Below are 27,957 nucleotides of genomic sequence, written 5' to 3'. Positions count from 1 at the left end.
CCAGCAACAAGTTTCCATTGTGGGGAACTTCCTCTTTCCTAAGGACCATTCTATCTGCCCCAGTGTCAATAAGGCATTTAAAGGTTTTTCCTCCAATAGTAAGTATCATTTTTGGTCGTACCCCAGGGACAAGAGGGACAGTCCAATGAGCTTGTGTGGGGCGTTTCCCCTTGTTTAATGGGGCTGAGGGGCACCCCATTTGGAGTTTAAAGGTCTACCTTGAATGTCTGTTTTAGATTTACAATCTTTAGACCAGTGAAGGCCCTTTCAGCATCTGGGGCAAGGAGTGGTGGGGGTAGAGGAGGGCGGAGGCCTGGTGGATTGTGTAGGTCTCCTGGTCTTATTTGGGCATTCTTGCTTAAAATGTTCCTCTTGGCCACACCCAAAACAGGTGCGGCCTTTTCCAGGAAAAGCTTGCTGAAGGGCGCAGACTAGAACCTCTGTGTCCTCCTTACAGGAGGCCTGTAACATAGCTGCCATAGTTTTGGTTTGGTGAGAGTGGGTCCCTATATCCCGGGTGGCTATGACTCACCTTTCCATAGATCGGTCCTTCAACCCTGCACAAGCTAGTTTATGTTCCTGGTTCATTCCTTCCCATACCATCATTTTTATAAAGTGATCTCTAATTTGCCCTGGTGGGAGTTTTCTTTTAATATTTCCCTCTACCCTACTAATGAAGGATGAGAGGTCCTTGCCAGGTTTTTGATTAACCCCAGCGAGAGTGGATTCAGAGGGACCATCTTCAAGCTTTCTCCAGGCTGCCAAGCCAAGGGCTCGGATCTGATCCTGGTAAGGAGGGGGGATGGCAGCTTGTTGGAGCCCAGATGGTTTTGTTCTGCTGTCCCAGCAAGCATCCACATAGTAATGGGCATAGCAGGATTGGCATGTTGGTTTCTTTCAGCCTGTTGTTGACATTCCTCTTTATAATAAGCACATCATTTAATGTAAAGAGTTCCTGGAAGAACTGCTTGGGCCAAGGCCCTCCAGTCAGCGGCAGTGCAGTGCAAGGGTGATGTGCAAGGCCTTGTAATATAGTCTCTGTCCATGGGGCATTGGGGCCATCCTCAAGGAAAGCCTTTTTAACTCCTTAAGATCCCCTGGTTCCCATGGGTACCAGGCCACAGGGCAATTGCCTCCCCGGTTAAAGTTAACAGAAAATAACTGACATGGCTCTAGGCCAAGTGGTGCATTCCTTCTGCCCTCCCCGAGTCAGGGGTATGGGTGGATGACTTGAAGGGATTCTGAGAAAACTCAGAACTAGGCAATGGAGGATAAAGAGGATTTTTCTGTCTAGGGAGCCATGGATCGGCATCAAAGGGGTCCAGGGCCCCTGTGTTTTGGCTCCCTTTGGGCTCCTTATTTTCCTTTCCAGACTGGCTTCAGCTGAAGGTATGCACATCTCCTCAAGGGGAGGAGATGTTGTTCTGGGTGCCTGCCCTAGTTTTGGGCTCTTTGCCTCCAGTTAGGGATGTGGTCTAATGGACCGTGGAGGGAAACAGCCCTTGAGAGCAGACAGAATGGGTTAAACTCTAAGAGGAGGAATTTCACTCCATTAACCTGGGCTTTTAGGATCAGTTGTTCAACTCTGTCCCAGGTCTCCCAGTCAAATAAATTACTTTCGGGTAACCAGGGAGCGGCTTTAATTAGAGTCTCCCAGGTCTTGCATGCCTGAGTGTCAGAAATTTCAAGACCTCTACTTTTCAGGAGGACCCGGAGGGAATGAAGGGAGGGATCCTCTTTTGAAGAAGCCTGCCCCATGTTGGTGGGGGTACACGCACCCATTGCGCGATTGCTCGTCAGCGAAGTTCCCTTCCTCACACAGGGCACCAGCTGTGGGAACCGCCCTCCGACAGGGGTTGGGGAGAATCACTAGACCGGCTAGTGTCTCAGGGCTGAGCGAGAAGGTAAGTGTCGCCACCCGGCCCGCCACCCAGCCTGGCAAAAATCACACCGATCAGGAGTTGAGTCAGCCGAGATAGCGCAGCAACTGCACTTTATTGCAGAGGGGGCGGACTTATATAGTGGAAGAAAGAAGAAAAGGGGGGCAAAGGCAGGGGCCAACCAGAGATCGGAGAGTCCCCCAGGTTGGGGTAGCCTAGTCATCCCAGTTACAGAAACAGAGCCCCATTACCCTAGTGACAGAAACAATACCCCATTAGGTATGTGCGCCCCTGTTGCTGGGGAGTTATTCTTTGTGTTTGCAGAAGCCATATCTTGGGGCTGTTGAGGCACGTATATGGAAGCCATTTCTCAAGCTTTAACTGTCCTGTACATGGAAAATCACAAGATCAGAATCACAAGACTGTTTCCTCATACGTTTGTGGCTCTATGGCAAGAATAGGTCCCAACAAGTAGGTGCATTCCCTAGGGCTCAGCAGCCCATTGGAGAGACTCAGCCTGGTGCAGTGAATTCTAGAGTGCTCAGACAGAAGGAACAGGTCATCGGAATCAAGGAATTGATGGTAGGCTCCTTTGGTTGCATATCCATGCCTAATGACAGACATGTGGGAGTGCACAGCAGGTGGGGATCAGGGTGATTCTCAAGGCAACACTAATCAAAGAAAAGTCCAAATTCCTGTGTAAGAGTGAGGCACTGGCTATCTACAGGCACAGCATCACAAGGCAGAGATCTGCACCCTAAAATTAAGGTTTGAAGGGAACACAAATAAGCTGCATTTGATCCTCAAGCCTGAGCCCCTAAACTAGATTCCATAAATCTTCCTAACAAAGGTAGGATTGGTTTTAGAACCTGGAAGAGCTGAATTATCAGGTGCAGATGAAAAGCTCCATCTCAGAGTGGAAAGACTCGGGAACAGGAAGGGAGGAAGGTCCCTGAAACAATGAAATCTGAGCAACTCTCTCCCATATTTATGTTACAATGCTCATGGTTTTATTCCTGTTTTGGACACACCATGATTTCTGTTCTTATTTCTCAACTTTCATTTGTTCATTTACCAATTCACTTCCAGACTGTGACTGTTTACTGCCTTCTAGGCCCAGAGATGTGTAAAAAAGACTTTTCTGATTTTGAGTTGCTTACAGTTTAGTGAAAGAGACAATAAAGATGGATAAGTGCAACATATAGCTTCATATGATAGAAAACCTTGACTTTGGAGTTGCATCTGTGTTAGAATCCTAGCTCATTCACTTACTAGTTGTATAACTTTGAACAAGTGACTCAATTTCTAAGCTTTGGGGATAATCACATGCCAACAAGCTGAGAGGTAGAGGTAGTCAAAAGGTATAAAAGTAAAAAGGTATAAAATAAATATAAAAGTCTGGCATATACTAGAAATGTATTATAGCAGTTACTATTCTATAATTTTGACAGCAGGCTACTGTGTCAGAATCTAACAACTAACTCTGCTTTTGGCACCGGGAAAGGTTTTAGTGTGGCAATATTTCATTGGAACACGAAAGATAAATAAGAGTTTACCAAGATGAAGAGTATAAGAAATAAAATTTTGGGGAAAAATGAACAATAAGAAAGCCAGAAAATATTATTTAAATTTCAAATAGCAACAACTTACTTGAGTTGCTGTGGGAGAACTCCTGCAAGAAAAAGCATTGAGTGATAAGAGGACTGAAAAGGAAATTGGAGACAATAAGACTCAGGGCTCAGTTAAGAAAAAGAAGCAAGGAAAGAGGCTAAGAAGAAATAGGTCCAGAGGACTGAGAAGGATCAAGAGAGAGTAGTGTTCCAAATGCCAAAGAAGGACTCTTACAGACCTACATCAAAAAGATGAAGATTTAAAAAGGCATTGTGTTTACTTTGACAATGGAATAATAATATCAACTGGAGCAGATCATTTGTAGGAACAGCAAGTGCTCTCAATTTCTCTAACCTGCAAGTTGTGAAGTTGCCTTACAAGTAAATCCTGACCTCAGTTAAGTTTTTTTCCTACATTTTCACAAATGTTTTCCTACTACACTTAATATTCTGCTTATTCATTTACCTGTCTTTCTTTTGTGGAATTATTTATGTTCTCGTTATTTTAAATTCCAAATTAATTATTGTAAGTAGGGGCAAGTATCTGACAACACTAAATCTTGAACTGTAGGCAGTGCATGAGCACTTAGTCATGTTTTCCTTTTATTTATGCTACATCTTACTCTGTATGTTAATATATTGACTTTTATTTACCCTACATATATAACCATGTTTAAATAAGTATTTTTAAATGTGACAATACAAACACACATACACAAAAACATATATATATATATATAACCATGTTTTTTTCTAAATATATGTGTACACAAATTATACCACACCTTATTTTAGGATAGTAAAACAGCTGCTTAAATATTATTTTTTAAAACAAAGGTGTTGTAAAAAATCAAAAGCAAGTTTATATGTGTGTGTGTGTGTGTGTATTCAATATATTATGGGACAAAGTAAACAGTTCCATTAAAAAGGGAGAAATTATTCATTTTCATATAATTTCAAACTTTAAAAATTATATGAATAGAACCACAAATTCATAGGTACTCTTTCCCATAATCATCATTTAAAAAATATTTGCTCCATTTTCTTCAATATTCTTTTTGTACCTACCTCTCTTTTTCAACTTTTATATATATGAAAAATGCTTGAGACCGTGAAATTATTCCCCTCTATTACTAATTACTTGCATGTGAATTTCCTAAGATATAAGACACTAAAATAAGCACAATAAAGTTACTTAAATAAGTTATTTAAATAAAATTATAAGATAAGGAAATTAAACAATAATATGGTAGTATTATATAAACCACCAATACATATTCAAATTTTTTCCATTGTAACAATACAGTCTTATATAGACTGTTTTGTTTTCTGTGACATGATCAAATTCAACATCATGTACTCTATCTTTTTTGTGTCTAATCTGAAATAATTTCTCTCCTTTCTTCATTTTACCAGACCACAGCATTTTTGAATAATACATGCCATAATGTTGTTCAGATTTATTTTTTCTGATGTTTACTAAAGATAAATTGCAGTTGAATTTTTTGAGAAAACAAACTGAAGTTATATGTCTTTAATGATCATAATAGGAGAAATGTCAGGTTGGTATAAACAGCAATATTCACAGTGTTAGCTTTCAAATGTTGGTTAAGGTGGTGTGTGCCAGAGTTTTACATGGTAAATTTTATTACTAAGAAATTAATAATTTGGGGAAATATGCTTTAAAATGTGTAAAGAAGATCCTCCTCTTCATTCAAACTTCTTTTCCAATCATTTCTTCTATACTTACTTCATGATATTCCCGTCCAAATTGGTATTTCCCTTCTTATTCATTTATTTCTACATGCATTCACATCAGTTATGACTGGGGCTTTCAGCCTATCTATGGAACACAAATCCAGCCAATCATCTACTTTTGTATGATCTGTGAGTTAAGAATAGTTTTCCAATTTTAAATTATTGAAAAAATAATTAAGAATAAAAGCCTGGGCATACTTTTCTTCCTAAAAACAACTGCATATTATCTTCATTCTTGCGATTTGGCCTGCAAATTCTAAAGCTCTGCCTGTTCCTGTCAATAACATTTGTCTACCCTTGGGAGAGACTCATATTTTCTTATTTTATTCAAAAAGTTATAATCTACACTATGATTGTGTATTGCAAAATTCAAATTGTTCCTGAAGTGATCAGATGTGATACCTGCAAGCTGGCTCTGGTGCCCTTTTGATCTGTGTCCAGAATTCTTTGCATAAATCTTCACATTGTGGTACAAGATGTCTCAAGGAGCACCTCTGTCCTTTCCTGCCCCACCTCTGCAATCAGCCATTGCTCTGTATTCCTCTCAGTCCCTCTTACTTGCTGGATACACATAACACTGTGTAGCTGGGAAAAAGGAAATCAAAATGCTCTCTGCTCATGAAAGCAACTGTCTTATTCACTTGGCTGTTATACTTACTAGTCTAGATGTTTCACAGCTGATAACTATGTGGAGTCAGGGGAGAAAAAGAGGGAAGAGAGGAAGGTAAAAGAGTTCAAGAACCTCAAAAGGCCAGAAATTTCTATGGAAAATTGTATTATAAAATCTAAAAACCTTCATTTTAATCCATAGTCTATTCCATTGATTTCTACTCTTCACAATATGCTGTCCTCTGAAAATGAACTGTTTTACAAACATAGCCTTAGTTTTAGAAAAATGTGAAATAAGAGACAGGTTTAGGGCTGGGGATGTGGCTCAAGCGGTAGTGTGCTCGCCTGGCATGCGCGCAGCGCTGGGTTCGATCCTCAGCACCACATACAAATAAAGATGTTGTGTCCACCGAAAACTAAAAAAAAAAAAAAAAGAAATTAAAAAATTCTCTCTCCCTCTCCCTCTCCCTCTCCCTCTCTTTAAACAAAAAGAGACAGGTTTAATATTTATAAACTGAAATTAGTCTCAGATTACACCCTACTTTCTAACCAGGGAAGGTTTGAAAAGATTAGCTATCTCCCCTGGGATCAGATTCTGCATTTAGTGGGAACCTGAGAATCATTATCTAAGAGCAGCTTATATGAGCAACAGAAGATTGAGGAATGAGTTAAGATTCCATGGGAGGGCTGGGACTGTGGCTCAGTGGTAATGCACTTGCCTGGCATGTGTGAGGCACTGGGTTCGATTCTTAACACCACATATAAATAAATAAAATAAAGGTCTATCAATAACTAAAAATATATATATTAAAAAAAAGAGATTCTATGGGAGATGTTAGAATAGATCTGAGATGAAAAAACAATTATTGTGGAAAACAAAAAGGTAACATCTACCATTAAAAAAAGTAACAGTATTGTAGGGACATCAATTAGAAAGGGCAACCCAGTGTGCACTGGAAAAGGAATTTGTGATCTTCATGAGTTTATATAACCCCTAGAAACTTCTGTAGCTACCAGTTAAACAATAGAAGAAACAACTGGGTATGTTTAGGGTAGATGATAGGAGAGTGCAAGAAGGGAACTGAAGAATAATCACTATCCCCTGAGATGGGCTGAAAGATTTGACTTACCATCATTCAGATACAAGGAAGCTATCCTTGTAGATTTCAATTAGAATCCTTGTGTTTTTTTCATAATTGCTGTAATTAAGTAAATGTGCCCTCTCTTCTGCTGAGAGCCATTAGCCAAGTAGGTATGACAATTTCCTTGCCAGCGTACCCCATGTTGCTTAGAGGAAGGACGCGTGGAAATGGACTTGACATTGCATGTAAGGTGACCTTGCTCAAGGACCAGGGCAGATCTGGGTTTAGGGCGGATCAGGGTTTAGGGCTCTCCTTGGGTTTAGGGCAGTTCCAGGTTTAAGGTGTACCCTGCTGGGAACAGGGCATATCCTGCTGCCTCAGGCCTGCCCGCTCCTGGAGTTCCCGTTGAGTTCTCACGGGATTCAGGGAGTATTTGGGATTTTCCCAGAGAACATGGATTTCCCCAGAACGTGATTGTAGAGTGTCGGTGTGAGTTCGGAAATAAAGAATTGCTGTTTGAATCTACAAAGCTGTGAGTGGCTCGTGATTTTGTGCCCAGCCAGACTGCGGTACTCTTCTCCTGAAGTTTTTTTTAGTATCTCTAAAATGTTTGATCCCTTTAAAGAATCTGGGATAACCTGATATGCTTTCCCCAGCATCATCAAAATTTTACCCAATTTACCCAAGCTAAGCTACCCAAATAGTTTCTAGAACACTACTCACTTGCCAAAACAAACTCCATATGGACTATTTATTCCTCAGTGACACAGCAGATCTTGTCATCCTGAAAAATTTGTGAGAGCTGGTTTTCCTTCATCAGCTGATCTCAACAGTGTGTACTCACAGGATAGATTCAGAGACACTATCAATTCTCACCTCTTTTGAATGAGAGATTACTATATGTATTTACCTCCTTTTCTCCCTAATTATCTATGAACTCCCCCCACCCCTTTTCTTTGGGACTTCCATGAAGGAATAAGGAGACACAGACAGGCTTCCTACTTACACAACTGCCTTCTCCCACATGCATCAAAGCCATGCAAACAATACTGAGTAGCCAGTGGGCACCTCCTCACATGCTTTCTCAATTGCTTCCCTGATACGATGGCTCTTAAAATTCTCTTTACCTTTAGACTGAAAGTTCAGTGACTAAATGTAATAAATAAGAAAAAAAATCATTTAAAATGTTTTCAGAAGCTGCCTGATACTCTTTCTCACCACCCAGAGTTTCTGGAACCTTTGGTGACATTTCAGGGTGTGTGTGTGATGGTATTGTGGGCTGGTAGGAGGCTTGTGGTAGCAACTCACACTTCTCCTTTGCCTCTCTCCTCAACTTATACCTCCTACTATGGGCTTCTCCATTTATCCATATAATGCAGTGTAAATTCTCCCTCAGAAAATTGTTTAACAAATATTGTGTGAGTCTATACATATGAGAAAGAAGAAACAGGCTCAATATTTTAAAAATTTACTTATTCTCAGATTATAGCCTATTTCTTTACCAGGGAAAATTTGTACTTTGAAAATATTAAAGATTACCCTGGAATTAATTTCTGGGTTTAGTGTTTAGTAATTTACTTCTCAAATAATGCATTCTGGTTCTAAGTTATTAGATTTTTCTGAGATTCTTTCATTTATTTAACATCCCATAAATATTTTTTAGGCAGACCTAATAGAGTTGCTTGGCTGATCTGAATTTTGAAATGTTTTGTGTTTAGATTGTTCACTTTCTGTTGTTTTTAAGTTTATTATTTAAATTTGTATCTGATTTCTAATTCAAACACCTTCTATTGGAAATTATCATAATTTCTATGCAGAATCTTGTAACACTAAGGTAATATTTCTGAAGTAAAACCAATTGGTGTCCCTTAGAAAAAGCATTTTCTTCTATTTTTCACTAAAAACAGCTTCTCAAATCCCAAGCCTCAGAAGACATAAAAAATTACCAGAGACATAAAAATTACCATAACTAAAAGTGTATATATTAAAGAATTTATTTGTGTAATAATGAAAAATGTAAGGAATAAAAATGTAAGATAATTCTAAGATATTTTGGATTAAAAGCATGGCCAAAATATCTGTTACCAATCTTCGCAGCACTGCTAACTGGGCAACTTTGAATAATTTGTTTGACTTCTCTGTGCCTTGATTTCCTCTTCTCTCTGTTTAGAATCATGGAGGTTTGAGGAAAAGCTACCTAACTTCTTATAATCTCTGTTTTCTCATCTTTAAAATAATTACAATAAAAATACAACAATGTTGGATTAATGTAGTTTTAAGTAATTTAACATATGTGATATGTTTAGCATAGTAAGAGAGTTAATACATATAAGACTTTGAAATATTACTTGGCATGTATTTATCACTAAGTATACAAAATAATAAAATCCTATAGTATATTAAGAACTTGAAGAGGATTTTGTTTGTACTTATAGGTGAAAAATCATGGACAATAAGAATTCATACTTATATAACTTTAAAGGCCACTATTTACAACGTCAGTTTGCTAACATTGAAATACTGGAAGCTATAAAAGATTTTGAAATTAGAGATGATGATGTCTTCATAATAACATATCCAAAATCTGGTAAGTGTAAGGAGTGACCTCCTGATATTCTTTGCTTTGGATTGGTATATACACATCGCCACTCATAAATAATTCAAAGTAATCATTAATAAATAAGGGAAAACCTTAGTACCATTACATTTGACCACATCTGGGTCCATTCTAATTGGAAATGGAATAGGATATTTCCATGAATTTCCCAAATCCCTTCATAGCCTGTGAGCAGATTTGAACTCATTAAAGAACCAAGAATCAATAAGAACATTGAAATTTTTGGTCTTCTCTTTCCCTATAATGTGTGTTATCATGGTTTCCTGGGAATATGACATAAGAATATTTCATAGCCTTAAATGGTAATAAAAAGGGGGTAAGTAACTGAACATGCTATAATTTTGTTAATTTGTCTAAACTTCTAAAAGGTAAAGTTTTAAGAAAGAAGTTGCAGTCATATTTAAAAGTTACCATTTTTAATATGCATGTGAGGAGAAAAAGCATTCTTAAATGCTATTTACTAAAGAGCACAGAAGTACTAACAAAGACAGAAGTACCTATAAAATGTAGTAAAACAGAACTCGATATTATAATTTATTTTATGAAAATCTAGAATAAATGAAATCAAAGGATCTAAACAGAAAGAAATGGCAGAGTGGGAAGTGCTTATTTCCCTGATGTGATCAACTCAGTCTCTGTACGTATGTGGAAATATCACACCCTACATCATCCATTGGTAGAATTATTACAAGTAAATAATAAAAAAAAAGACCTTGCATGGAATACAGGAAAAAAAGAGAACGTCAAGAATTAATCCAGGTCATCACTGTCACAGAATCAGAACAATCACAACTCCTTAAGTGAGAAAGGAACTAAGACTACTTGATTTTATCTTTACTAACTTTAATATAGACAAAAAGCAAACCAAATTGGGCAAACTCATTAGCATATTTGGAGTGTTTTAAAGAAAAAAAGCTCAAGTGATTTCATGATGCATGAGATTACTGTTGATATTTATTATTTCAACTCCTTCAGGTTTGAAAACAAGATGATTTATCTTTACAGGAACCATCTGGACACAGCAGATTCTATCCTTGATTTATTTTGAGGGACATTGTAACAGAACTGAAAACATCACAACAACCCTTAGAGCTCCCTTCCTTGAATACAATAATCAAAAGGTGGACCATACCAAAAGACCATCTCCTCGCTTCTTCACTTCCCATCTACAGTATAATTTAGTACCCAAAGATCTGAAGAATAAAAAAGCTAAAGTATGTCATACAGATTAATTAACCATTTTTGGGACAGAAAAAATAAATCCCCTTATCCACATACTTTCAAATGTTATAATTATTCCTTGCTTAGGATGTTGTCTTGCACATTATATGAAGTTATAAATATATGCATACTCTTGAGCAATTGCACATATAATTTGCAGTATAATTCTATAGTTTATCGCAAAATGTCTTTCACATTGGCCATAAAATTCTTTTTTATGGTTTCATAGGATTTTATTTTACGGTTCACAGTATTTAATGTGTATTTAATCAACAAGGTAAGTTGCAGCAAATGTGTATATTATATTTTAATAAACATTCTTATGAAGATTCACATGTTTTTATTCTTGTGCCATGTTTCATTGAAGATGGAATTTTCAGATTAAAATAGCCAACTATTTTAAGTGTTGGCAGTCATTACCTTCTTTTCTTCTATAATGTATCAATTTACTCTTTAGTAAATAGCATTTGAGAATACTTTTTCTCCTCACATGCATATTAAAATTGGTAATCATCAAATATGACTAATATACTAGAATAAAAATCATTTGTTCTTGAGTACATTGCAAACCTTTTGATTTTAATGAGATTACCTTTTATATTTTCATAGGACTTTAAATAACCTTTAAATATCCATTGGCCCATTTTTCTCTAATTTGTCTTATTTACTGTTTTGTGGAACAATTTCCATAAGGCAGTGTTTTCCCAATCAATGGATTACCTTTAAAAATTGTTGAAAGCTTTTATGTAACTGATCTGTTAACGTTACTTTCATGACTTGTAGCTTTGGTGCTTTAGTAAGGAAACACTTTCCCACTGCAAAGATTATGCAAATACTCTCAAGATTTTACCTTATGAACTTCATTTTTTTTGTTCTTATTTATGATTATAAGTTATATTTCATACAGCACATGATGAAGCACACAAATATTGCATGATATTTATCCAACAGTTTTACCAATTTATCTAACACAATTTCTTGAAAGATTTGCTTTAAAAAATTTCCACTATTTTGAAATCTACATATTGACATACTAAATCTCTATTGTTCCTCTCTTCCTACTGTCCATTCTTCATTCCAAAAATAGATACTTCTGTTTGATATGTGATAATTCTTCGTTGGTTTACATATTTTAACTAATAATGCAAATTATCTCGTCCACCTTAAAAAATATTTTAAACCCACAATGATTTTTAAATGTGGATTTTTAATTTAATAGAAACAGGGATTAGTTCTGAGCCAGCTAGCATTATAATATTCCAGCATTCGTCCATCTTCATTCTGTGGCTCTATTTTATCAAGTCTACTTTCATGTCTTCTGTATGTACCTTATCTTGTTCTCAGTGTATTTTTACCCACTTTGTGTAGATCTTAAATGACTGAGAAAAGTATAGCATATTTTCCCATGATCTTATCAATTTACTCCAATTCTATGGTTTCATATTTCATTTATTCTAGAATGATGAAAATTTTATATTCTCTCCTGTTTAGAGTTTTCAGAATACAAGGTGTTTTCAATTTCACTGAGTTTCTATCCTCTGAAGAAGTTATTTCTTTTAGGAATCATAATTTAGTATTTCCTACTTTGTGATTAATGCTTTCATTTTAATTATCCTTTTCATGTTTTGTTTGCATTTCTCTTTCTACTTCTTAAATTAAATATTTAGTATATCTACTTCCAAATATATATTTTTTAATTTGAACATTTTAAAAGGATACATATCCTTTTTAGTATAGGTATAGATACAATTTTGTTAATGCTTTAGATACTCTGTCATATCAGCTTTATTTTTCTAATTGATTCCAGCTCTTTTGATTTTTTTTTTATTTGAAAGAGTTTATATAATTATCTATCAATAGATAATGGTACTTAAAGAGTTCTGATTTTGGGCTAGTCATGGTGCAGGAAGATTGTGGGTTTCAAGCCAGCCTCAGCAAAAAGTGAGATGCTAAGCAGCTCAGTGAGATCCTGTCTCTAAATAAAATATAAAAATAGGGCTTGGGATGTGACTCAGTGGCCGAGTGCTCCTGAGTTCAATCCCAGTACAGAGTTCTAATTTTAGGGACTTATTATTGTCAATAATACAATCAGTTTTTTCATATGTAACGTGTTCCACAAGTACATAAGAAAAAGAGATAACTTCTGTGTGCAGCTGGGTGCAGTGGTGCACTCCTATAATTTCAGAGCCTCAGGAGGCTGAGATAAGAGGTTCCCAAATACAAGCCATCCTCAGCAATTTAGTGAGGCCATGAGCAACTCAGTGAGACTCTTTCAAAATAAAATATAATATTTTATCCCTTGTTCTGTTTTGTTTCTCCCCTCCCTGGGGTTTTTGCCACATGCTTTTGTTTGTTCTATATTTTTAATGCTATTTTCACTACTGCATAGTTTTACAAGTTGTGTTGGTAGTTCTATCAGATCTCTACTTTCTCTTCATTGAATAATTAGGTTACTCTAATATTCTGCTATAACTACATGCTGCTAAGAATGTTCTTGAGTGTGTAACCTGGGCACATCTGCAGCAGCTTCCCTAGATTATACATCCAAGAAAGGAACTGCAAAGCCACAATGCAAGGATGTTCAACTTTATGGAGTGAGGCTGTATATTGTTAAGAAAGCATGTGTATCCAGTCATACTGATATCAGTAATGGATGCATTTTTGGTTTCTTATTTTATCCCTAGTAATTTTACATATCAGACTTTTAATTTTTTATCAATATGATAGTTGTAATCTCAAACTAATTTTAATTTGCATGTCCATACTCAGTTATGAGATTAAACATGTTTTTTTTAAACAGAGGTTTAAACTTTATTTTCTCTTTTCACTTTTTCCAGTGCTACACATCAAATATTAGATAATATCAAGGATGTTCAATTAATACAGTCTATGTAAACTAATTTAAAATATTTAACATATTTATAAATAATTAATTCCACTTTTTAGAAATTTGTCTTACATTCTTGCACACATGTGAACCATCATATAAATGATGGTATTAATTGAATTGAATTGAATTAATACCAAAAAGAATAAATTTGTAACCACCTAAATTTCCAAGACTAGCAGACTATATATGAAAATAATTATGATTCAATACGGTAATAAAATATTATGTAGCTGTTAAAAATTTGTAATAATAACCAAGGATTGCTAAAATTATTTTGTACTTCTCCTTGCAGGTTCTTTATGTCTACAGAAATCCTAAAGATATTTTGGTTTCTTTTTTTTATTTTACAAATTGGCTAGCTATATTAGAACCTTCAGATACACTTGACCATTTCATGGAAAAGTTTCTAGATGGAAAAGGTAACTAAGACTTTACTTATCAAGCAACATGTTTATGAAACAATGCTGCCAAAGGCCAAATTCCCTAATTTAGGAAACATGTTTTAGAGAGACAGGGAAGGACAATTGTAGACCATGGATGTTTGTGAGTAATTACTATTGTACATCAACTTAACCACACATGGCTTTTTTATCCTTGCCAGGACCATTGGGGATTGTCAAATTTGTGAAGCCAATTGTTTAGGAAATATTTTAACCAGACAATAAGAGGTGTAAGAATATTCTAGCAAGTTCATCTAACTAAAAATGTAGGTAGAGTCACACATTCCTGAATTGTTAAGAATCAGGAGGAGTTTCTGTGCTATGTCACGGACCTGTGGTAGGCTGTCAGGGAAGCTATGGAATTTTCACTCCACTTCTGAGGAGGATCAATAGATAAGAGAGTTGTGGAGAGTGGCATCAGGATCTCTCTCCTAAAGATTGTGGTCAGGTTCTGTATCATTGTAGATGGCTAATGTTATTATCCAGAGATCTTAAGGAATGGAAAAAATGAAAACATGTTTTCAGTGAAGGAAGCAGGTAAGAAATTTACCTTAAAAAATTTATCTTCAAACTTAGACCCTTGGGTTTTATTTCTGTATTATTGCTTTCTTTCAATATATACAACAGTTTTGCATAGGGAGGTTTCTATGAAAATCATGTGATTGTTTCCCAATACAGTACCCATTTAAAAACAGTAATATAGATGTCAGTTGGTAGGAAATTTTTATTTCTGAATAGCGATTGCTATTCAGAAGAAGAAGGAGGAGGAGGAGGCGGAGAAAATATAGTCTGCTGTTCAATAAGTGCAACATCTTCATCTATTTTTTCACTTCTTTTTTTCCACAGTGGAAGCAAACTGTTGGTTTGATCACATACGAGGCTGGTATGAACACAGAAATGACTTCAATATTATGTTCACGTGCTATGAAGATATGAAGAAGGTAAAATAAGAAGGCTATTTAAAAATATATGTATATATTCTCCTAAGCCCTTTCTTCTCTTGGTTTCTTCAAAACACATTCTTCTAGTCATTTTCATACCTAACTATTCTTTAGGCTTTTAATAGTGCAGAGAAGAGGGTGGCGTTCCTAATTTCCTGCCTGTCCCTTATTAATAGGTCTTCCTCAGGGCTGTGTTCTCACTATCCACAGTCATTATCCACAGTCACATTGCTATATCCACCACATATGGCAATGAAGGCATCTGACCCGTTTTGTCCTTCCATGATGTATCTTTCTGAATGTCCCTAGTTCCCAGTTCTGTATTTTTCTTTTAATTGGGTTTAACTTTCTAGGAAATTTATTCACTAATATCTCCATTTCAATTAATGAGCTTAGGTCTATTTTAAGTCTGAAATCCGATAGAATTAATCCATCTTTCCTATGAACAGCTATTGCATATAGTATTTCTAGTTTGTTTTTATCCCCATTGCACTTTTTAATTGTGGTAAAATATCCATAGCTAAAATATACCATTTTAACTATCTTTTCAAAGTTATTTCACATGATCTTTATTTTATTTTTATTTTTATTTTTTTGGTTGTTTGGTTGGTTGATTTGGTTTGGTTGCTACTGGGGATTGAACCCAGGGGTTCTCTACCACTGAGTAACATTTCCTGCACTTTTTGATAATGGATTTCAGTATGGCATGTTCATGTATACATATAACATATTTTGATCAATTCCAAACTCCCCCATATGCTCCCTTATTTCTCTTCTCAACTCCCTGACTCCTTTCTTCTTCTCTTCTACATTCATGCCTTCTTTTTTCCCTCTAAATCCCACATAAGACAGAAAAAAATGTGATACTTCTATTTCTGAGTCTGGCTTAGTTTGCTTAAAATGATGATCTCCAGTTCTATTTGTTTTTCTGAAAATGACGTTATTTTGTTCTTTAAGAATGTATAGTATTCCATTCTGTACATATGCCACATTTTTTCTTTATTCATTTATATGCTGATGGATATAATGCTTTATTTCAATATATAGAACAGTTTTGCATAGGAAGGTTTCTATGAAAATGAATAGCTGTTTTTCTATGTTGAATATTGTGACTCTTGCTGCTATGAACATGAACATGCATGTATCACTGCCGCAGTCTGGCTGCAGCAAAATAACCGGGGGATGATGAGCAACTTGTGTACATTGATACAGCAGGAGAGGGAGCAGTTTATTGTAGGACAGGAGGGGTATATATACATTCCACACAGCTTATCTTAATTAACATAAACTAGATACAGCAGTCAACCAATAAGGAATCTCCACACTTAATGGCTTGCTGGTGTTACTTCACAAACCACTCCCTCTGGCAAAATGCCAGGCGCCATCCTGACTTGTTTATAGACCTTAACATATCACTATATGCTAACTTTAATGCTTTTGGATAAATTCAAAGGAGTTGTAGAGCTGGGTCATATGGTAATTCCATTTTTAGTGTTTTGATGAACTTCCATACTGATTTTCATAATATCTGTACCAATTTGCAGTCCCACCAACAGTACATAAGGGTTCATTTCCCCTCTCACATTCTTACTAGCATTTATTGGGATTTTTTGTTTGTTTGTTTGTTTTGGTTTTGTTGGTACTAGGGATTAAACCCAGGGGTACTCTACCACTGAGTTATACTTCCTGCACTTTAAAAATTGTTTTTTTATATTGGGACAGGGTCTCACTAAGTTGGTGAGGCTGGCGTTGAACTTACCATCCTCCTTCCTCAATCTCCTGTGTTACTGGTACATTCTGAGTGGAGTGAAATGGAATTTCAGTGTGGCTTTGATAAAGGGATAAAGATATTGAACATTTTTAATGTAATGGTTGGCCATTTGTACTTCTTTTTGAAATGTCTGTTTGGTTCATTTGCTGATTTATTGAATGTGTTGTTTGGGTGGGGATTATTGTTCTTTGTGACTGTGTGTGTGTGTTATTTTTAATTCTTTATATTTTCTGAATCTTAATTATCTGTCAGAAGGGTAGCTGCCAATGATGTTTTCTCCTTCTGTTGGCTCTCTCTTCAGGCTGCTAATTGTTACCACTGCTGTGCATAAGCTTTTTAATTTGATGCAACACCATTTGTCTAATTTTGCTTTTATATCTTGAACTTTAGGATTCCTATTTAAGAAGTCATTGACAGTGCCTGCAAGTTGGAATTTTTCATCTATACTTGATTGTGTTGTGTGTTTACCTGTATGTAACTCATGTATCCTTCAAATACTGAATATTCTTTCATAACTATGACTCTTCCAGGACCTCAGAAGTTCAGTGCTTAAAATCTGCAATTTTCTTGAAAAATCACTGAGTGAAGAAGATTTGGATTCTGTTGTGAGACAGGCTGAATTTCAAAACATGAAGTGTAATCCACTAGCAAATTATAAAGACATTATAAAACATAAGGTTGGAATTAGAAATGATAAGGGAAATTTCCTGCGCAAAGGTAATTCTCAGGGGTTTATAGTAGCAAAAATATTGAGAGTTCTTTTGGGTCTTTGTAACCTATGAGAAAAAATCAGTGCTTCCAATATGTCTCTTCCAGTGATAATGATATTTGAGGACAGAGAAGATCAATCATCCTAACTGAAAGTAGACCTGGAGTATTTTTCAGGGAACCTAGCTGTGTTTTAGTATGCAGTCTGACAATTTAACTTGTTTAACAAATATTTCCTTCTTTTCTTATAGGTCACATGACCTACTCTTTTTAAATTTTGTTATTGTCTTATGTGAAAGCAATGGATATATTAAACCAGTAGAACAATAACCTTTTTTTCTTTATTTCTTCTAAATATTCCAAGTAAACTTAATGCATGTTTTCTTAAGGGAGAGGATGTTTGGAATATTATTTCCTAAAAGTCAGAGTGCTTCCTCACAAAAAAAGTAGTGCAATATCTTCATAGTATTGTCTGCTATGAATTTAATTACTTCAAAAAATAATTAAGATCTCTATTTTCGTATAATCTATTATATGCCAGGAGTTGTTAAGAATAGATATATTTCCCTCTTAATTGATATTCTTTAAGTTCACAGTTTTTAATTTAAACATTTAACTTACTACATTCTAAACCATAATTTGGCTTTTATTTTAATTCATATTTTATTTTGTAGCATTCATAATTTAACAATATTGTGATAAATGTTGATTTGTAAGTAATTATTTAAGTATTTTATATAAATTAACTTAGATATTTAGTTTTTATATTTTTAAAATTAATTAACTAATTTGTTATATATGACAACAGAATGCATTACAGTTCATATTACAAATACAGAGCTCAATTTTTCATACCTTGAGTGGTATAAAAAGTATATTCACACCATTCATGTCTTTATACATGTACTTAGTTAGGGTAATGATGTCCATCTCATTCCACCATCTTTCCTACCCCCATGCCCTCTCTCTTTCCCTCCCACCCCTTTTCCCTATGTAGAATTTGTTTAATCCTTCCTTGCTCCCCCTCCCAACCCAACTATGAATCAGCCTCCTTAAAATCAGAGAAAACATTCAGCATTTGTTTTGGCGGGGATTAGCTAACTTCACCTAGCATTACATTCTCCAACTCCATCCATTTACTTACAAATGCCATGATTTTGTTCTCTTTTTTTGTTGAACAATATTTCGTTGTGTAGACATACTACATTTTCTTTATCCATTGATCTACTGAAGGGCACCTCTCCTTTGGTTTCACAGTTTAGCTATTGTGAATTGTACTGCTATAAATATTGATGTGGCTGTGTCCGTGTAGTATACTGTTTTTAAGTCCTTTGAGTGTAGTTGAGGAATGGGATAACTGGGTCAAAAGGTGGTTCCATTCCCAGTTTTCCAAGGAATCTTCAAACTGCTTTCCATATTTGCTACACCAATTTGCAGTCCCACCAGCAATGTATAAGTGTGCCTTTTCCCCAACATCCTCACCCAACACTTATTGTTGTTTGTATGTATTCTTTTCTTTAGAACCAAAAGAGGCTTTTAATGCTGAAAAATACAATAACTGAAATTTTAAATGTTTTTATTAGTTGCTCAAGACAATACAATGATCTTGACATATCATATATTTGATTCAAATGGGGTATGAATTCTCATTTTTCCATGTGTACAGATTGCAGGATCACATTGGTTATACAGCCACGTTTATACATACAGCCATACTAGTGTCTGTTGTATTCTGCTGCCCTTCCTATCTCCCCCTCCGCTCTCCTCCCCTCTCATCACCTCTCTCTACCCCATCTACTGTGACATATTTCTCTCTCTTTCTTTTTTCTTTCCCCTCATACCATCATACATGTATTTTGTATAACAATGAGGGTCTTCTTCCATCTTCCTTTCAATTCCATTTCTCCCTCCCATTCCCTCCCATCTCTTATCCCTGTTTAGTGGTAATCTTCTTCTCATGCTCTTCCTCCCTACTCTGTTTTGAGTCACTCCCCTTATATCAAAGAAGACATTCGGCATTTGTTTTTTAGGCATTGATTAACTTCACTTAGCGTAATCTGCTCTAATGCCATCCATTTCCCTGCAAATGCCACAATTTTGTTATTTTTTAGTGCTGAGTAATATTCCATTGTGTATAAATGCCACATTTTTTTATCCATTCATCTATTGAAGGGCATCTAGGTTGGTTACACAGTCTAGATATTGTGAATTGTGCTGCTATGAACATTGATGTAGCTGTGTCACTGTAGTATGCTCTTTTAAGGTCTTTTGGGTATAGTCCAAGAAGAGGAATAGCTGGGTCAAATGGTGGTTCCATTCCCAGCTTTCCAAGGAATCTCCATACTGCTTTCCAAATTGGCTGAACCATTTTGCAGTCCCACCATCAATGTACAGTGTACCCTTTTCCCCACATCCTCGCCAGCACTTGTTATTGTTTGACTTCATAATGGCTGCCATTCTTACTGGAGTGAGATGATATCTTAGAGTGATCTTAATTTGCATTTCTCTGATTGATAGAGATGATGAGCATTTTTTCATGTATTTGTTGATTGATTGTATATCCTCTTCTGAGAAGTGTCTGTTCAGGTCCTTGGCCCATTTGTTGATTGGGTTATCTGTTTTTTTGCTATTTAATTTTTTGAGTTCTTTGTATACTCTTGAGATTAGAGCTCAATCTGAAGTGTGAGGGGTAAAAATTTGTTCCTACGATGTAGGCTCCCTATTTACCTCACTTATTATATCTCTTGCTGAGAAAAACCTTTTTAGTTTGAATACGTCCCATTTGTTGATTCTTGATTTTAACTCTTGTGCTATAGGTGTCCTATTAAGGAATTTGGAGCCCGATCCCATGAGATGGAGATTAGGGCCAACTTTTTCTTCTATTAGACGCAAAGTCTCTGGTTTGATTCCTAGCTCCTTGATCCATTTTGAGTTAACTTTTGTGCATGGTGAGAGAAAGGGATTCAATTTCATTTTGTTGCATATGGATTTCCAGTTTTCCCAGCACCATTTGTTGAAGATGCTATCCTTTCTCCTTTGCATGCTTTTAGCATCTTTGTCTAATATAAGGTAGTTGTAATTTTGTGGATTGGTCTCTTCATCCTCTATTCTGTACCATTGGTCTACCCGCCTGTTTTGGTACCAGTACCATGTTGTTTTTGTTACTATTGCTCTGTAGTATAGTTTAAAATCTGATATTACTATACCACCTGTTTTACTCTTCCTGCTTAGAATTTCTTTAGCTATTCTGGGTCTTTTGTTTTTCCAGATGAATTTCATGATTGCTTTTTCTATTTCTGTGAGGAATGCTGTTGGAATTTTGATTGGCATTGCATTAAACCTATAAAGTACTTTTGGAAATATGGCCATTTTAATGATATTAATTCTTCCTGTCCATGAACAAGGTATATCTTTCCATCTTTTAAGGTCTTCTTCTGTTTCTCTCTTTAGGGTTCTGTAGTTTTCATTGTATAGGTCTTTTTCCTCTTTTGTTAGGTTGATTCCCAAGTATTTTTTTTTTTGAGGATATTGTGAATGGGGTGGTTGTCCTCATTTCCATTTCAGAGGATTTGTCACTGATATACAGGAATGCCTTTGATTTATGGGTGTTGATTTTACATCCTGCCACTTTGCTGAATTCATTTACTAGTTCTAGAAGTTTCCTGGTAGAATCTTTTGGGTCTTCTAGGTATAGGATCATGTCATCTGCAAATTTAAGTTCTTCTTTTCCTATATTTATGCCTTTAATTTTTTTCGTCTAATTTCTCTGGCCAGTGTTTCGAGAAATATGTTGAATAGAAGTGGTGAGAGAAGGCATCCTTGTCTTGTCCAGATTTTAGAGGGAATGCCTTCAATTTTTCTCTATTTAGAATAATGTTTGCCTGAGACTTAGCATAAATAGCTTTTACAATGTTGAGGTAAGTTCCTGTTATCCCTCGTTTTTCTAGTGTTTTGAATATAAAGGGATGCTGTACTTTGTCAAATGCTTTTTCTGCGTCTATTGAGATGATCATATGGTTCTTGTCTTTAAGTCTATTGATGTGGTGAATTACATTTATTGATTTCCGTATATTGAACCAGTCTTGCATCCCAGGTATGAATCCTACTTGATCTTGGTGCATGATCTTTTTGATATGTTTTTGTATCCAATTTGCCAGAATTTTATTGAGGATTTTTGCATCTAGGTTCATTAGAGATATTGGTCTGTAGTTTTCTTTCTTTGAAGTGTCTTTGTCTGTTTTAGGAATCAGGGTGATGTTGGCCTCATAGAATGAAGTTGGAAGTACTCCCTCTTTTGCTTTTTCCTGAAATAGCTTGAAAATATTGGTATTAGTTCTTCTTTAAAAGTTTTGTAAAACTCTACTGTATACCCATCTGGTCCTGAGCTTTTCTTGGTTAGTAGTCTTTTGATGTCTTCTTCTATTTCCTCAATTGATATTGGTTTGTTTAAGTTGTGTATATCCTCCTGACTCAATCTGGGCAGATCATATGACTTAAGAAATTTATCGATGCCCTCACTATCTTCTATTTTATTGTAGTATAAAGTTTCAAAATAATTTCTAATTATCTTCTGTATTTCTCTAGTGTCTATTGTGATATTGCCTTTTTCATCCCATATGCTAGTAATTTGAGTTCTCTCTCTTCTTCTCTTTGTTAGCATGGCTAAGGGTCTGTCAATCTTATTTATTTTTTCAAAGAACCAACTTTTAGTTTTGTCAATTTTTTAATTGTTTCTTTTGTTTCAATTTCATTAATTTCAGCTCTGATTTTAATAATTTCTTGCCTTCTATTACATTTGCTGTTGTTTTGATCTTCTTTTTCTAGGGCTTTGAAATGAAGTATGAGATCATTTATTTGTTGGCTTTTTCTTTTTTTGAGGAATGAACTCCAAGCAATGAATTTTCCTCTTAGAACTGCTTTCATTGTGTCCCATAGATTCTGATATGTTGTGTCTGTGTTTTCATTTATATCTAAGAATTTTTAAATTTCCTCCTTGATGTCTTCTGTAACCCATTGATCATTCAATAACATATTGTTCATTCTCCAAGTGATGCAGGATTTTTCCTTCCTTCTTTTATCATTGATTTCCAGTTTCATTCCATTATGATCAGATAAGATGCATAGTATTATCTCTACTCCTTTATAATTGCTAAGAGTTTTCCTATGGCATAATATATGGTCTATTTTTGCGCAGGATCCATTTGCTGCTGAGAATAAAAGTATATCGCTTGATGATGGTTGATATAGTCTATATATGTCGGTTAAGCCTAGGTTATTAATTGTGTTATTGAGTTCTATAGTTTCTTTATTCAACTTTTGTTTTGAAGATCCTACAGTGGTGAGAGAGGTGTGTTGAAGTCACCCATAATTATTGTGTTGTTGTCTATTTGTATCTTGAACTTGAGGAGAGTTTGTTTTATGAACGTAGCAGCACCATTGTTTGGGGCATATATATTGATAATTGTTATGTCTTTTTGTTGAATGGTTCTCTTTAACAGTATATAGTGTCCTTCTTTATCCCTTTTGATTAACTTAGGCTTGAAGTCCATTTTATTTGATAAGAGTATGGCCACCCCTGCTTGCTTCCGAGGTCCATGTGAGTGGTATGATTTTTCCCAACCTTTCACCTTCAGTCTGTGTATGTCTTTTCCTATCAGATGAGTCTCCTGAAGGCAGCATATTGTTGGATCTGTTTTTTTTTTAATCCAGGTTACTAGCCTATGTCGCTTAATTGGTGAGTTTAAGCCATTAACGTTTAGGGTTACTATTGATATATGGTTTGTACTTTCAGTCATGTTTGTTTATTTATTTATTTATTTTAAAATTTGGTTTGTTTTTCCTCTTTGATTAGTTTTTCCCCCTTTGCTGAGGTACTTCCCACTGTTGGTTTTGGTTGTTGTTTTTCATTTCCTCTTTGTGTAGTGTTTTGCCCAAAATGCTTGGCTGTGCTGGTTTTCTGGCTGCAAATTCTTTTAACTTTTGTTTATCATGGAAGGTTTTTATTTTGTTGTCAAACCTGAAGCTTAATTTTGCTGGATACAATATTCTTGGTTTGCACCCATTATCTTTCATCATTTGAAATATGTTGTTCCAGGATCTTCTCGCTTTCAGCGTCTGTGATGAAAAATCAGCCGTTAACCTAATTGGTTTACCCCTAAATGTAATCTTCCTCCTTTCTCTTGTAGCTTTTAATATTCTCTCCTTGTTCTGTATGTTGGATATCTTCATAATAATGTGTATTGGTGTTGGTCTGTTGTGATTTTGTACATTTGGCATCCTGTAGGCTTCTAGGTTTTGGACATCTGTTTCATTTTTCATGTCTGGAAAGTTTTCTAAAATTTTTTCATTTAACAGATTGCTCATTCCTTTGGTTTGGACCTCTATACCTTCCTCTATCCCAATGACTCTTAAGTTTGTTTTTTTTTATAATATCCCATATCCCTTGAATGTTTTGCTCATGGTTTCTTACCAGCCTTTCTGAGTTGACTAGACTCTTTTCGAGATAATATATTTTTGTCTTCATTGTCTGATGTTCTGACTTCTACTTGGTGTACTCTACTGGTGACACTCTCATTTGAGTTTTTAATTTGGTTTATAATTTCCTTCATTTCTAGGATTTCTGTTTGTTTTTTGTATAACTTCTATCTCCCTGTAGAGTTGTTCTTTTGCTTCTTGAATTTGTTTATGTAATTCTTTGTCAAAGTGATCTTTCATTGTTTGCATTTGCTGTCTAATGACCTCTTTAAGATTCCATTCCATCTGAATCAAGTATGCCTTGAATTCTTTATCTGACCATTTCTCTGATGCCTCTAGCATCTCCTATAAATTTAAGCTCTCCTGCATTGTTTGTGTTCCTTTTCTTCCTTACTTTTTCATGACGCTCACATTTCTTTCCAGCTCTGTTAGACTGATGTGTTACTATTTTCTCCTATAAATTTGTTTTGGTTTTGTATAGCGCCAAGATCTCTCCTTTGTGATGGGAGAAAATGTCTAGAGATGTTGAGTTTAATTGTAATTTAAAGTAAATTCATTAGTTTCATAAAAGGCATATGGATTCTGATGATGTATAGAGAACTGAGGTTTGGTCTTAGACTTTATGTTTAGGTCAGATGATGTGATTGTATGGAGGTTAGTATATCTTAGCTACCTTGGAAGATTGCTCTACTGAAGGGGGGATATTAACAGGAGAATAGACAGGAGTATTTGGGGGTATCTAGGGACTTAGGAGTACTATAGACAGCCTCGGAACATTCACCTATTTGCATTTAGTGGATTACACATAATAAAAGTCGTAATTCTTGGGAGGAAAGGCAGGGGAAGGGGAAGGAAGAAATCAATAAAGTTTCTTCATGATAAACAAAAATGAAAGTTTGTGAACACAATAGCCTAATTGAGGTTTATCAACTTGTGCCCGTATCTCTTCTATCTCTGGGCACCTGGCGTTTGAACTCAAAGCCAGGAACCAATAAATGCTGTGAGCTGCACAGAATCCCCTTTGAACAGAGCATCACCAGTGACTAAGCAATCTCTATTGGTGCCTTCCCACCAAGAGTTCTCAGAAAGACATACCTCTGCCTTGGGATAAGTCAAAGAAACCTGTAATAATAATGGTTTTTATCTTCTATCAAGCTAAACTGCAATAGTGGTACGTCTGTAGCCTAAGTGACATTGACTTCTTTAGTTGATGATCATTGGGTTTCCATTTTTATAATGTAAAAATGAAGAAATATGTATCTTATAGGTTTTCATTGAGAATCATATTACATTAGATAATGGTAGCTTGCTAAGTATGATGTCTGTCATATAGTCAAAATATTTTTTTAAATCCTAATATACTCATATCTTTTAGATTTTTTTCTTCCTAAAGAATGGATAAGATTAAGTGGTGAAAGTCTAATATGGGGAACTGAAATTTAAATTTACTCAACTGTTGTGTTCCTAAAGGTCTTTTTAAATTCATTCCTAAGGAATGATAAGGTATCCAACCCCATGGAGAAGTTAAAAATTTATCTTGGATTGGAGAAGAGATTAAGATGGATTGGGATAACCTTTGCCATGAGAGTGTTCCTTATTCATAAGTGTTCTCTTTATGTGTTTATTCCATTAGGTACCATTGGAGATTGGAAACATCATTTGACTGTGGCACAGAATGAAAGATTTGATAGAATATTCAAGAGGAACATGAGAGACTTTCCACTGAAGTTCATCTGGGATATTAATGAGGAGTAGAATTGTAACCAAGTGTAAAATAATTATATAAAAATGTATTAATCAGAGGGTGAAATTTAACTTATACACTAACTTTCTACCTATCATTTAATTATTAATTCTAAAGCTATTGAATAGAATGAGTAAACTATGCTTAGATTAGTTGCCTTTAATTTGATGAATGCTTTGACATATCAAAGCTTAAATTGATTTGGGAGGTAGGCTACCTGGATCACCTGCTTTAAAACAGGAAAATAAGAAGCATAAAATGTGACTTGTTTCTGAAAGTCTTCAGGGAGTATTTGGTAGTGTGTATTTTTTCATTATAATGAAGTTAAGGATCAACTAAACATTAACAAGTCTATCTCTCACCCACATCCCACGTGGGCAGTAGAAATGGGTTTCCTCAGTGGAATGGGCTGGCTCTGGAATAAAGGCTGAGGAAAATAGATTGATGAAAAAAACTACAGAACACAGGAAATATTTTTTAAAGAGCAAGGACAGGATGGGCTAGCCCATCATACCCATTGAGCTTCCACACTAAAAAGAGCAAAATGGAACTCTTGATTGCTTTATTTATATTGGGAAACTTCAAAGGCTTTCCATGGAATGTTCTTTGCTGAAAAAAGTACAAGGTGGGCTATACAGTTTCTAACAGATTATGATCATTTGCAGAGCTACTGAGGGATCTTCCTGGTAGACTGGAGATAAAGATCATGTGCCTTTATCATGTGCCAGTTCCCAAGGAAAAACTGGAATCTCCCTGGCTTTCATACTGGGTGAAGACCCGCAAATAATTCATGGGTGGCTTCCTGCATCCATTGTTCTTGCAATTAAGCTTCAATTCTTTGGTTTCAAAAGTTTTGTGAGGTCTAGGGTTGTGGCTCAGTGGTAGAGCACTTGTCTCAAACATGTGAGGCACTAGATTTGATCCCCAGCACCACATAAAAATAAATAAGGTATTGTGTCCACATAAATCTAAAAATATTTGTTTTTTAAAAAATTTTTGTGAATATTGAAATGTAATAGTAAGCATAATATTTGAAGAAGTCATGCTGCAATCCATGCAGCAACAACAAAGGTTCTCAAGTAAGGGCAATGGGAGACAAAGAAAAACACAGACTTTTTTAAGCAAAGCTGGGGCCAGGTGGGACACTGCCCTCTGATGAAGGAACTAGCTCAGAACTAGCTCAGCATGTTTATTTATCAGGTCTCATTATCAGGAAGTCAAACCACAGAAGTTCTGTAATTGTTCAAGGCTTTTGAGTTATCAAATGGCTTCTGTGTGCACTAAAACATCACAGAGCTAGAAACAGTTTTATAACTATCCTGCTGTACCTAGAATACCTATTTCACTGGAACATCTGATAACTCTTAGTGTCAGAGCCAGATATCAAAGCCGTGCACATCCTTGCCTTTTGGCAAGGAATGTTTCCCAGGTCTGACTTTTGCCACAGAAATAGCCAATAACCGGGGCTCATCCACTCCTCAAAGTGGACTAGTTATTTACTGGTTCAGCCATTATGTATTTGGATGAAAACAAAGGTTATAACCATAGTGTATCATTCATTAAATCTATGCAACATAAAATTTAATAAATATTTAAGATAAACTTATTTTAAATACCTAGAAAATTACTTGTGAGTGTGTTTATAATTCTCAAAATAAACATAAAGCATAAAAGCAGTAAAAGAAACCAAAAAGGAAAAGTTTAATGAATTTAAAATCACAAACATTTAAGAGTAGCACCATTCATAACGGACACCAAAGGGGAACAAACTGTGTTACTCTGCTGTGCCCCTCCCCTGACTCAGGCAATGGCAAGGCCCTACTGAGGTGGATGGTGCAAGGCGTCCATCCTCTGGAGGAGCGCAGTATGTTTCTGGGAATGGGCTGGTATGTTTTTGTTTTCCTTTAATAAGTATAGTTGAGACTTTTCATATGACCATTAAGTATGAAGGAAAAAACATGACTTTCCCAATTAATGCAACTACTTCTAAAGAATAAATCTGTTTGCTCTAAATGCAATGATTCATCTGTGGAACGTAAATTGTTAATGTTTAATGGAAAACCCCCTGTAGGAAAAATGGTCAAGGAAGTTTTTGAGAAATTATATTAAAATCTAGAGAAGAAGAATTAATGTTAAGAAGACAGATTAGCGCTTAGTACTGGGCAACTTGTTCTTGTTCCTGTGCACAATGGTTTGTGCTCTTGCTCTTGTT

General features: G+C 35.5%; 1 protein-coding gene across 1 annotated transcript; it reads left to right on the top strand.

Annotated features, from left to right (window-relative positions):
• Positions 1 to 9,384: 9,384 nt before the first annotated feature.
• On the top strand, positions 9,385 to 27,305 carry LOC143402371 (amine sulfotransferase-like). The gene is made up of 6 exons (XM_076859809.2): positions 9,385 to 9,526; positions 10,562 to 10,770; positions 13,960 to 14,086; positions 14,954 to 15,048; positions 17,350 to 17,536; positions 25,635 to 27,305. Exons 1-6 carry the CDS (start codon positions 9,385 to 9,387, stop codon positions 25,754 to 25,756), a joined length of 882 nt encoding a protein of 293 aa, XP_076715924.1. The 3' UTR covers positions 25,757 to 27,305.
• The last annotated feature ends 652 nt before the right edge of the window (positions 27,306 to 27,957 follow it).

Source organism: Callospermophilus lateralis, chromosome 6, assembly GCF_048772815.1.
Source record: "Callospermophilus lateralis isolate mCalLat2 chromosome 6, mCalLat2.hap1, whole genome shotgun sequence".
NCBI classification, from domain to species: domain Eukaryota; kingdom Metazoa; phylum Chordata; class Mammalia; order Rodentia; family Sciuridae; genus Callospermophilus; species Callospermophilus lateralis.
Note: the sequence above shows the minus strand (reverse complement) of the source record. Positions and strands in the feature narration are given on the sequence as shown.